At 43.5% G+C, this 12,602-nt stretch overlaps 1 protein-coding gene across 1 annotated transcript; it reads left to right on the top strand.

Moving 5' to 3' along the window:
* Positions 1-8,891: 8,891 nt before the first annotated feature.
* Positions 8,892-11,884, top strand: LOC311090749 (uncharacterized protein). Its single transcript, XM_084126237.1, has 4 exons — positions 8,892-9,110; positions 9,922-10,053; positions 10,324-10,461; positions 10,721-11,884. The coding sequence occupies exons 1-4, from the start codon at positions 9,026-9,028 to the stop codon at positions 11,788-11,790; spliced, it is 1,425 nt and encodes a 474-aa protein (XP_083982363.1). The 5' UTR covers positions 8,892-9,025; the 3' UTR covers positions 11,791-11,884.
* Positions 11,885-12,602: the final 718 nt, after the last annotated feature.

Here is a 12,602-nt window from a genome sequence, read left to right as displayed (position 1 = left end):
GCAGCTCTGGTTGAGTTAGGGGCCGATCACACCTGACGCGTTTTTCAGGTTCGAAAACGCGAGGTGCACAGCACTTTACATTACACAGAACGAGCAGTGCGCTGCGTTTTTTATGTTGCTAGGCAACCAATGAAACAGCTGTCCTGTCAGTCAAGTAAACGTCAAATCAGCCTTTTATTACCTTTATTTACTTTCTGTTAACATTGTGGTAGTTACGGTTCGTGAAGTCGTTAAGCTCCTGGTAACCCGCGAGAGCACCACAAGTTTATCCTCTATCATCGCACTCTCCTGGCGTTCAAGCAACTGTAGCTTTCATCACTTAAACGGAAGGCCCGCCTCTCAATTCATTCGATTGGACAGTGGAAAAAAACGCGATGACGTCGGGCGCTTTTTCCGCTCGGAGTTGCTTTTTTTTCAACTTCAAAAACGCGAGGCGCAGCGGGCGGTAAAACGCGAGGCGCAGCAGGCGTATAAACAGCGCGCAGAACGCTCACTGCCATAGGAAACCAATTGAAAATAGGCGCCTCTCACTGCAAAAAACGCGTCAGGTGTGATCGGCCCCTTAGGCAGTTCATTCCACCAGCAGGGAACAGTCATGGTAAAAGTCAGAGAAAGAGATTTTGTGCCTCTTTGAGATGGCACCACAAGACGTCGTTCGCTTGCAGAGCGCAAGTTTCTGGATGGCACATACGTCCGAAGTAATGAGTTTAAGTAAAAGGGAGCAGAGCCAGTGGTTGTTCTGTAGGCAAACGTCAGTGACTTGAATTTGATGCGAGCGGCAACTGGCAACCAGTGCAATTTTTGTGAGGAGAGGAGTGACATGTGCTCTAGCCACTCTAGCTGCGGCATTCTGGATCAGTTGCAGAGGTCTGACCGTGCAAGCTGGAAGACCAGCCAGAGCATTACAATAGTCCAGTCTGGATAGAACTAGCGCTTGGACAAGGAGTTGTGTAGCATGCTCTGATAGGAAGGGCCTGATCCTCCTAATGGCAAATCTACATGACCGGGCAGTTCTAGCAATGTGGTCTGTGAAGTTCAATTGATCATCAATTACAACACCAAGGTTCCTGGCTGACCTTGATGGAGTTATGGATGACGAGTCTAGCTGAATGGTGAAGTTGTGATGAAGTGTTGGGTTGGCCGGGACCACGAGTAGCTCTGTCTTCGCAAGGTTTAGTTGAAGGTGAAATGTTTCGTTGAAATGTCTGTCAGGCAGGCTGAGATACGATCAGCTACCGTCGGATCGTCAGGCTGGAATGAGAGGTAGAGTTGTGTGTCATCAGCGTGTTGTAGTGATAGGAAAAGCCATGTTTCTGAATCACAGATCCTAGTGATGTCATGTAGATGGAGAAGAGAAGTGGTCCAAGCACTGTGCCTGAGGCACTCCAGTAGCTAGATGTTGGGTCTTAGACACCACACCCCTGCACGATACCCTAAAGGACCTACCTGAGAGGTAAGACTTGAACCGTTGGAGTGCGGTTCCTGAGATGCCCTTCATCTTTAGGATTGACAGGAGGATCTGGTGGTTAACTGTGTCAAAGGCAGCAGACAGATCCAGCAGGATGAGAACTGAGGATTTTGTCAGCTGCTCTTGTCAGTCTCAGAGCTTCAGTTACTGAGAGCAGGGCAGTCTCAGTTGAGTGTCCGCTTTTGAAACCAGACTGATTGTTGTCCAAGAGGTTGTTCTGTGTAAGGAAGGAAGAGATCTGGTTGAAAACAACTCGTTCAAGTGTTTTCGCAACGAATGGAAGGAGAGATATCGGTCTGTAATTTTCCAGATGTGCTGGATTTAGAGTGTGTTTCTTAAGCAGTGGGGTAACACGAGCCTGCTTAAATGCTGTGGGAAAGGTACCAGTGTGAAGAGAGGTGTTTATGATGTGTGTGAGTGCGGGTACAAGTGAGGATGAAATAATGACATAATATGTTTATACATTTAATAAATATACTCTTAATCAAATCAAATCAAATCAAGTATATTTGTATAGCGCTTTTCACAATACAGATTGTATCAAAGCAGCTTCACAGTATTAAAATAAAATAATACAACAAAGTTTGTTTCTAGTGGAATTTATTGATTGATAGAATAAAATTAAATATCCCCAAAATATCCCCAACTGAGCAAGCCAAAGGCAACAGTGGCAAGGAACCGAAAAAAAAAAATATGTTTTTTTTTTATGTTTGAGCTTTTATATCTCAATATTAATAAGAGTCTGATTAATTCTGAGTCCTGAACTGTAAACTGTCAAGAGTTGGCTTTCTAAATATATGTTGGTTATGTGTCTATTCAGAATGACTTTTTATTTTGGGTATGTCATGTATGCCCCACTTGCCAAACTTGGGTCTGTCAGGTAAGGGGTTAATGCCACAAACTTTAACCTGACAAAGCACGAACACTTTAAGGAGAAATATACCTGTATACCTGTTATATCCCCAGGGTGGCTGTTCCCTGGCAAGAGCCAGGATAGCTCAGTCGGTAGAGCATTAGACTTTTAATCTGAGGGTCCAGGGTTCAAGTCCCTGTTTGGGTGAAGGTCAGACAGTTTGTTGCAGACGTCCCCTAATCACTTGTTGTCCTCTTTCCAGCATTCGAGATGGCTGTTCATTCTCTGCTGCTCACATCCAGAAAAGAATATAGCATCTGACACACTGGCGGGAGTAGTCGTGGCCGAGAGGTTAAGGCGATGGACTTGAAATCCATTGGGGTCTCCCCGCGCAGGTTCGAACCCTGCCGACTACGTGGCTCTCTGTCTGATTGTGACATTCAGGAGCTTTGTACGAGCTGCATTTTTTTCTCTAACACGGAAAACTGGGCAACCCACATCTCTTTTCAAGCCTGAAGTGAGCAGGTTTTTGTCAAGTCAAGTCAAGTCAAGTGTATTTATATAGCGCTTTTCACAATACAGATTGCATCAAAGCAGCTTCACAGCATTAAACCAAAACACAACAAGGTTGTTTCTAGTGTAAATTTATTGATTGATAAAATTAAATTAATATCCCCAAAATATCCCCAACTGAGCAAGCCAAAGGCAACAGTGGCAAGGAACCGAAAACTCCATCAAGTGACCTAATGGTGTCCTAAAACTCCATCAAGTGACCCAATGGAGAAAAAAAACCTAGGGAGAACCCAGGCTCAGTCGGGGGCCAGTTCTCCTCTGGCATTTATGAACTAGAGGCCAGATTGTAGTTTGAACAGTAAGATTTATGTTATATGAATGCCTGGCTGAAGAGATGCGTCTTTAATCTAGTTTTAAACTGGGAGAGCGAGTCTGAGCAACGAACAGTATCAGGAAGGCTATTCCAGAGTTTCGGAGCTAAATGTGAAAATGCTCTCCCTCCTTTGGTGGATCTGGATATCCTAGGTATGACCAAAAGCCTCGAATTTAGTGATCTTAAAGAGCGCGATGGATTATAGGGCGATAGAAGATCCGTTAAATAGACTGGAGCTAAGCCGTTTAGGGCTTTATAAGTCAGTAGCAATACCTTGTAATTGATACGGAACTTTATAGGTAACCAATGCAGTGATGATAAAATCGGTGTTATATGATCATATTTTCTTGATCTAGTAAGAACTCTAGCGGCTGCATTTTGGACTAACTGTAGCTTGTTTATTGAGGATGCAGGACAACCAGCTAATAAAGCATTACAGTAATCTAGTCTCGAGGTCATGAATGCATGAACTAACTTTTCTGCATCGGAAACATATTACGTAGCTTTTGTGTAGGTGAAGGTGTCGTTGAACTCCTTTTTGCCAACACAATATGTTAGCTGAGTGCATCCTCTGCTGCTCACATCCACATTGATGGTTGGCCCCGGTGTCCTCTGCTGCTCACTTCCAGAAAAGAAAATAGCATGTGACTCACTACCACTATCACTGACTCACTTTCAAGAGTAGTCGTGACTGAGAGGTTAAGGCGATGAACTTGAAATCCTTTGGGGTCTCCCTGCGCAGGTTCGAACCCTGCTGACTACGTGGCCCCTTTATCACTTTGTCTGATTGTGACAGGAGTTGTGACGTCCAGGATCTTTGTACAAGATGCTTTTTTTTCTAACACGGAAATTGGGCTCTTTTCAAGCCTGAAGTGGGCATCGTTTCAAAAGGCCCAGATCATCTGTGATTTTGGCCATTCTATTCAGGCTGTCGGAGCAATGGCTTTGGCATCCCCCGACAACTTCACGGCCTTCACGATGTGCAGCTCAAGAGTCGCCGCATTATAATTTATGAAAAAAACATGGATATTAGTGTTTTGAAATGTTGCATTCGTTCTCTTTTAGAAAAGTCAAACAGAAACCTACTCATTATGTCCCAATTGCTCGTTTGTCTAAACCACCTTAGAGTTAGCAACATACCATGAAAAAAAAAACTCCACTCTTTCAATATCAGTGTTCCTAGCTTTGGAAGGAGCAGCCTATCTCTCTCGTCCCTTTATAAATTGTGGTCTTCATCCTTTAATGCCACAAACTTTAAGCTGACAAAGCATGAACACTTTAAGGAGAAAGTGCTGTTATATCCCTAGGGTGGCTGTTCCCTGGCAAAAGCCCGGCTAGCTCAAATGGTAGAGCATCAGACTTTTAATCTGAGGGTCCAGGGTTCCTGTTCGAGCAAAGGTTTGTTGCAGACCTCCCCTAAACTCTTGCTGTGCTCTTCCCAGCCTTTGAGGGAGGTGGTCTTCCTCTTCAAGATAAGATGTGGCAGGGTTATTTCCCAGCATTTGGTGTTGTTTTGCTTGCTGTAATGCTTGGTTACTAGGGACTTTAAGCAACAGCTGCTGATGGAACGGCAACGGCAGCCGGAAGTAAGCGTTAACTGCCGTAGCAAAAGAGCGCAAAAATCAATAAGCGACAGTAAAGAGGACGGCGTAGGGGTAATTTAATCATCAGACAAAATACAAAAAAAGGAAGTGATTTTAAAAAGCAAGAGAAGGGTTGCTTTTGGCATTTAATGATATACAGAAACAATTACAATGCCACATAACCTAAAGTATAACATTAACTTTCTTAATCTGTCACGTAGTAACGACTACGGCAAATCAGCTGTTCTCCCGTAGTAGACAGTTACAGTAGAATGTCGCGAGTTAGCAGTTAATGTCTCACGTGCACAATAGAACGACAGAATGCCGTTGCCGTTCCACCAGAGGCTGTTGCTTAAAGTCCCTACTGTCTAAGCAAGCGGTGGTGGGGGACTTTAAGAGAACTGAGCTGAAGCTTGCCGTTGACTCTGTATGTGCAGGCCCGGGGCCAGTGGAAAGATTGCTTTCTTTGTATAGCATTTAGTACTCTGTGTTGTGCCCGCAGCATGCCCAGTCCAAATCCGGATCATGGCAGTCTTTTCGTGTAGGTGAAGACGTCGTTGAACTCCTTTTTGTCAACACAATATTTTCGCCGGGTTGATCCTCTTCTGCATGCTCACATCCACATTGATGGTTGGCCCCGGTGCTCTCTGATGCTCAAATCCAGAAATGAAAATAGCATGTGTAAATATATGAGAAAACTTGTGAAACCCGATCAGACTGGCTTTATCGCCCATAGACAGGGGACTGATAATGTTCGAAGAGCTTTAAACCTCCAAATAGTGGCACAGAAAAGGAACACCCCATCAATGCTTCTCAGCTTGGATGCTGAGAAAGCGTTTGATCGGGTGGACTGGGGCTTCCTACAACAGACATTGAGGCACATGGGCTTTAATGAGACGTTTATAAAATGGGTCCAAACTTTTTATAAAAACCCAAAGTCACGAGTAAGGGTCAATGGGCACTGCTCAAAATTTTTCCCACTGGGATGCGGCACTAGGCAGGGTGAAGTTCTTTCAGCCTCACTATTTGCTTTGAGTATAGAGCCGTTAGCCGAACCGATTAGATCCAATCCTCTCATACAGGGAATAAGAGATGAATCAAATGTTCAGCATAAATTGTCACTTTTCGCTGACGATATTTTATTATTTCTGGAAAACCAGCTTCTAGCTTCTGTTCCAGCCTTGCTCCACAGTCTTAAGGAGTATAGTATGATATCAGGTTATAAAATTAATACAAACAAATCCGAAGCCTTAATGACTGTTGGGACTTGGCCATTTCAGTTGGATAATCTTGTCTCATTCAGACACTCCAAGCAGGGGTTTAGATATGTTGGAGTAATTCTTACCCCTAAGACTACGCAGTTGTTTTCATCTAACTATGATAAATTGTTAAAGGAAATCAGAACTGATTTAAACAGATGGGATGTACTACCGCTTTCTCTTTTGGGTAGAATTGAATGTATAAGAATGAATATTCTGCCAAGATTATTATTTCTGTTCCAAAACCTCCCTGCTGTTATACCACAATCTACTTTCAAATTTCTAGATAAATTAATGTCAAAATTTATATGGCAGAACAAAAGACCAAGAGTGCGCCTTAAAATTGTAATGTCGCCTAAGGAAAATGGGGGCTTAAATCTACCAAACTTCAAATTGTACTATTGGGCTGCCCAAATAAAAGCTGTGGTGGCATGGATCATTCGTGATCCGGAGTCACAGTGGGTCTCTATGGAAGAATATTCGGTGCCAGGAGTCTCTCTCTCTCAACTCCCATTTCTCAACCTACAGTCTCAGAAAAAAATAAAAATTGCAAATTTATGGGTCAAACATACATTAAAGATTTGAAATAAGGTCCAAAAGCAGTTGAAGGGAAAGACTGCTTTATCTCGAGCTATGACTATTAATAGAAATATTGAGTTCCTTCCATCTTTATCAGACAGCAGAGGCTTTCGGGGATGGGCTGAGAGGGGTCTCCTCACAGTGAATCAATTGTTTGATGGAAATGTAATTAAAACCTTTGCCCAATTAAGAGCGAAATTCAAGTTACCCTCAAGTGATTTATATAAGTATTTTCAAATAAGGAGCTATGTAACAAAACATAATGATTGGGAACTGATCAGAAGAGAGCCTACAAATATAGAGAAGCATTTTATTAATTTGATTGAAAATGGTGGTGTAATGAAAAAACAAATGTCCTTGATGTACAAAAAAATGTTGATTGACATGTCAGATAATACACAACATATAAAACAACAATGGGAAATGGAGCTGAATGTTACCCTGGATGACGATGTTTGGGTTAACATTTGCTCTGGCTGTAATAAGGGTATGGGCAGTCAGGTCTGGAGGGAGTTTGATTGGAAGACGAAAATTAGATTTTTCAGGACTCCGTTAAAATCTTTCCTCACCAAGAGTAGTATGAGTGACAAATGTTGGAGGAACTGTGGATTGGTCGGTGATCAAACTCACATCTTTTGGGACTATCCCACCAGACATAGCTTTTGGAAGGACATTAAGGGCATTTTGGAAAATCTACTAAAAGTGAGGAGTCATCTCTTTTTACTCCCATATCTTTCCAGACAATCTTTCTCAAGACCAAGCATTTCTTCTCCATCTCCTCTTAATGACGGCAAGGAAAATGATAACAATCTGTTGGTTAAAACCTGAGCCACCTACCGTTACGCAATGGACACAAAAGATAAGACAAGTTTATTTAATGGAACGGTTGACAGCACAACTGCAATTAAAAACCCCAGTTTTTGAAAGAAGATGGGGTCCAGTTATTGACTTTCTGAAATAGGACATAAGCCTATGCCTTAAATTGTTTATGTTTCTTATTGTAAATAATGTATGAAGCCCAGTCTCAGGACAATGTTCATGTTTTTTGTTTGTGTGTGTGTGTGTGTGTGTGTGTGTGTGTGTGTGTGTGTGTGTGTGTGTGTGTGTGTGTGTGTGTGTGTGTGTGTGTGTGTGTGTGTGTGTGTGTGTGTGTGTGTGTGTGTGTGTGTGTGTGTGTGTGTGTGTGTGTGTGTGTGTGTGTGTGTGTGTGTGTGTGTGTGTGTGTGTGTGTGTGTGTGTGTGTGTGTGTGTGTGTGTGTATTCACAATAAGCATTGGACTCACTGGCAGGAGTAGTCGTGGCCGAGAGGTTAAGGCGATGGACTTCAAATCCATTGGGGTCTCCCCGTGCAGGTTTGAACCCTGCCGACTACATGGCTCCTTGTCACTTTGTCTGTTTGTGACAGGAATTGTGACATCCAGGAGCTTTGTACGAGCTGCTTTTTTCTCTAACACGGAAAACTGGGCAACCCACATCTCTTTTCAAGCCTGAAGTGAGCAGGTTTTTGTGTAGGTGAAGATGTCATTAGTTTATAAATAAGAGTTTTGGCACACCTGTCTGAGTGGCGCTACAAATTCTTCTAAAATCTGATTTTATTTCGGGCATGTTCATATTTCGGGCATCTCACAATAACAATTAAATGTTGTGCTTTTGTAAAATAAGGAAAACAAACAGGGTGCGCTTTCTGCCGTCTCGGTCTCCGTCACAGAAATGAACCAAAACTCGGTCACGATAAGAAATATGTCTATAGAAAGCTTGAGTGAACAAATATTATCTGATTATGCAATCCATATAAAACCATCCAATATTAAAGTGGCTATGATATAACCATGGCTGTGTATTCCCCTATATTCACTACAGTGGCTGGAAACATTGTTTTCATTCATAATTACTTGCATGGATTCACGTCGCAAATCAATCAGCAAAATTCAAATTTTAGACATGCCCCTGTGTCTCTTTGAGTTCAATGCAGATTTAAGCCAGTCTCCAGTAGAGATCCATTTCCTGGAGAGTTTAGGTGTAGGAGTTTAGTCATAATTACAACTTGTAACTTGTGGTAGAACTCCGACTTGTACCACGTGATCGCTGGACTACCTGGCCACTGCAGATTCATTTGCCGTTGATAGTGTTGCCATAAAAACAATCAATCATCTCCTAATTACGGTAATTATTACGACATCCAACCCTAATCAAACACACCTGAACAAGCTAATCAAGGTCTTCAAGATTAGGCTATATTAAGAGGATAGCAAGTGATTAAGTAAGCTACAGGCAAGTGATTTTCATTAGGGTTGGGTTTTTCTTTGTAGTTTTGGGGTCCTTGCTGTCCGCTCCTCCTGACTCACTAATTCAGTGCATCTTCCAGCAGAGTTGATTTTGAGATTGCAGGTCAAGAGGATGACAGCACAAGTGTACTGCTCATTTAGTGCTGTTTTATTGTGTCTGTCTGCTTGTTTGAGCACAACAGACGCTGGAGTCCTAGGTGAGAAGTTCTTTTAGCTTCATTACGCAGCCTGAAGAAGTGCATAAATAAAGTGCCTTACAAAATTTGATTTCAAACACATCTGCTTACAAAAATACAGTACAGACGTCAAGTGGAAGTTCATCTTTGTATGTTGGTTTACTTTTATTAATAAGCAAAGTATAAATATGCAAACTGTCATAAGTTTATGCATTTTTTCATTGTACAAGTAAAACCCATATAATCACTAATAGGCATTTTTGTTTATTGTAAGACAAGAACATTAGTGTTATAATATGGCTACAAAATTGCTACCGGACTGTATCAATCCTGAGTTTAAACTTTAGGCAAAAGTTTTTTGTTTTTATTTGTTTTAAGAAATGCATAAGCCTACAATATAACGTGGAGAGCTAATTATACCCGGTAACTCTGCATTTTATCTATATTGGTTTTGTTTTCTGTTGAGTAGCTTTATTAAAATGCTTAAAAGGAAATGAGGGTGGTCATGGGGATGGTGTCATTTTTGAAGATGTACACCAGTAAATTTGTAGACAACATATTATCTGATGTCCATGCTTTCTATCAGCATTGCACTATTACTCGCTCTACTACAGTGGGGTAGGTTGTAACTGCACTCTCAGTCTTTGAAACCGATTGATGCAGTTTAGTGAAAAATGATAGATTTCTAAGCTACTTGAATTGAAGCAGATAAATGTGTGAATATTATCAAGTTTGAGACTCATTGTAAAACCCCTGACTTGCAAATGCTGAAGCAAACTATTACAGCACTTCCTGGTCTCCCCTAATGATCCTCTTGAATCCTCTTCTGTAGTGTCTGGTCAGTGTCCGGCGACGCTGACGGTCGTGCCCTCCCGACGAGGATGCACTTCTGATAGAGACTGCTCTGGAGGACACAAATGCTGTAAATTTCCCTGTGGGACTGCATGTGTGCCGCCTGTTTTCAGTGAGTTATAATTATTGATGCATGCTATACATCTTCCAGAGAAAACCCTGAGAAAATGTTTTCACTCAGGAATTGCTAGGAAGTTTCACAAATAATTGCAAAGAAACCGCAAGTAACACTTTGAACTAAATGTGAAACTATGAAGTAGATGGACTGAAAATTCCGGTACGATCATCTCTCATTTTTAGTGTTTTTATTTATTTTTCATACAGTGTATGAGACATTCAGTATTCAGTGATGTGGTTTCTCTGTCATGTGTCTCTATAATAGCAAAGGCAGGGGAGTGTCCAAGCACAAATTTTGGAGCGGGACTGTGTGCGGAGTTGTGTTCCTATGACAGTGACTGTCCGAACAATGAGAAATGCTGCTGCAATGGATGTGGACATCAGTGTATGGATCCATTTGCAGGTATTTGTTATAAGTGTTTGGGTCAGCTTCCTCATTTCCGTTTGTCCGTTTTATAATTAATCGTTCTCAATGTAAAAAGTATTCAGCCAATAGCACAGCTTAAAGCACAGGATGGTTTCACAAAATTAATTCATACAATTAATACGACCATGTTTAATAATTAAAGGGGAGTAAAACTTGGTATTTGGGTCTTGTGCTGTATCTGAGACTGAATGCCTCTAAACGGACTGACTAAAGTTGACTATCTGTATCCATCCAGGGAAGCCTGCAGCCGAACCTCCAAAGCCTCCAAGGAAGCCTGCAGCCGAACCTCCAAAGCCTCCAGTAAAGCCTGCAGCCAAGCCTCCAGGGAAGCCAGCAGCCGAACCTCCAAAGCCTCCAGGGAAGCCTGCAGCCGAACTACCTGAGCCGGAGCCTTCTACAGAACTGCCGGAGCCTTCTACCGAACCTCTGGAGCCTTCAGACGAACTGCCAGTGACGCCTGCAGCCAAACCCCCGAAGCCAGCAGCCGAACCTCCAAGGCCTCCAGGGAAGCCAGCAGCCGAACCTCCAAGGCCTCCAGGGAAGCCAGCAGCCGAACCTCCAAAGCCTCCAGGGAAGCCTCCAGGGAAGCCAGCAGCCGAACCTCCAAAGCCTCCAGGGAAGCCAGCAGCCGAACCTCCAAAGCCTCCAGGGAAGCCTCCAGGGAAGCCAGCAGCCGAACCTCCAAAGCCTCCAGGGAAGCCTCCAGGGAAGCCTGCAGCCGAACTACCTGAGCCGGAGCCTTCTACCGAACCTCTGGAGCCTTCAGACGAACTGCCAGTGACGCCTGCAGCCGAACCTCCAAGGCCTCCAGGGAAGCCAGCAGCCGAACCTCCAAAGCCTCCAGGGAGGCCTCCAGGGAAGCCAGCAGCCGAACCTCCAAAGCCTCCAGGGAAGCCAGCAGCCGAACCTCCAAAGCCTCCAGGGAAGCCAGCAGCCGAACCTCCAAAGCCTCCAGGGAAGCCAGCAGCCGAACCTCCAAAGCCTCCAGGGAAGCCTCCAGGGAAGCCTGCAGCCGAACTACCTGAGCCGGAGCCTTCTACCGAACCTCTGGAGCCTTCAAACGAACTTCCAGTGACGCCTGCAGCCGAACCCCCGAAGCCTGCAGCCGAACCTCCAAAGCCTCCAGGGAAGCCTGCAGCCGAACCTCCAAAGCCTCCAGGGAAGCCTCCAGGGAAGCCTGCAGCCGAACCTCCAAAGCCTCCAAAGCCTCCAGGGAAGCCTGCAGTCGAACCGCCCAAGGCTCCAGTGAAGCCTGCAGCTGAACCGCCAACTTACCCTTATGGCCAATGTCCTGGCCATAAGTAATGTGGCTATGCATGCTGTTAACTGTGCTGATTTAACCATTGGATGTATGGTGTGTTTATCACCCTGTTTATCACCAAATAAATCTCACTTCTAAGGCCATTTTCCTCTCTTTTATTTAAGTGAGAAAATTAGGAATTAGATTTTTGTATTCCAGTGTTAATTTGGCTGTTCTCTCACATAATGGCTCATTGGAATCAATGCATGAGATCCCACCCTCCAAAGCCACGCCTCCTTCAAAACGCTTGAGCACAGCAGAGTCTGTAAAGTGTCACGAGACAAAAGACTGCACCAAGTTGCCTCGTGTCTAAAATGCATAACATTACAGTGATAACGAATGTAAATAACTTGCAGTGCTCTAGTTGTACCACCTGACTGATGCAGATTCATTTTGGCATTGACCTGGAAACGTCTGAATCCAAATGCAATGATTGGACAAACAATTCTATTATTGATTGCTATAGGATCTGAAGTTTCAACCAGTATTGCCTCTTGACCAATAGTCTTCTGCTTTCTGCTGAAGCATTTTAGTGAAATTGTGTCTTCTAGTGGTCATTTTAGGAAGTTGCAACTTCAAGCCTACTAACAGATGATCCCTTTAGTTACCTGCGACCAAATGAGTTCTGAATGCCTGTAATGCCGAGTTCACACTGCACAATTTTCAGAGTAGTCGGGTCACTGTTCTTTTCACACTGCACGACTATCTGGGGTAACGTCCAGTTGCTGCTGTGTGCGCACTGCACGATGCACCAATGACAGGGGGTTTCACACTGCATGACTTGACAAAAGAAAGAATCGCTGACAACCGTCTGGTC

The sequence above is a fragment of the Abramis brama genome (genome assembly GCF_963993115.1).
Source record: "Abramis brama genome assembly, chromosome: 10".
Classification (NCBI taxonomy): Eukaryota; Metazoa; Chordata; class Actinopteri; order Cypriniformes; family Leuciscidae; genus Abramis; species Abramis brama.
Note: the sequence above shows the minus strand (reverse complement) of the source record. Positions and strands in the feature narration are given on the sequence as shown.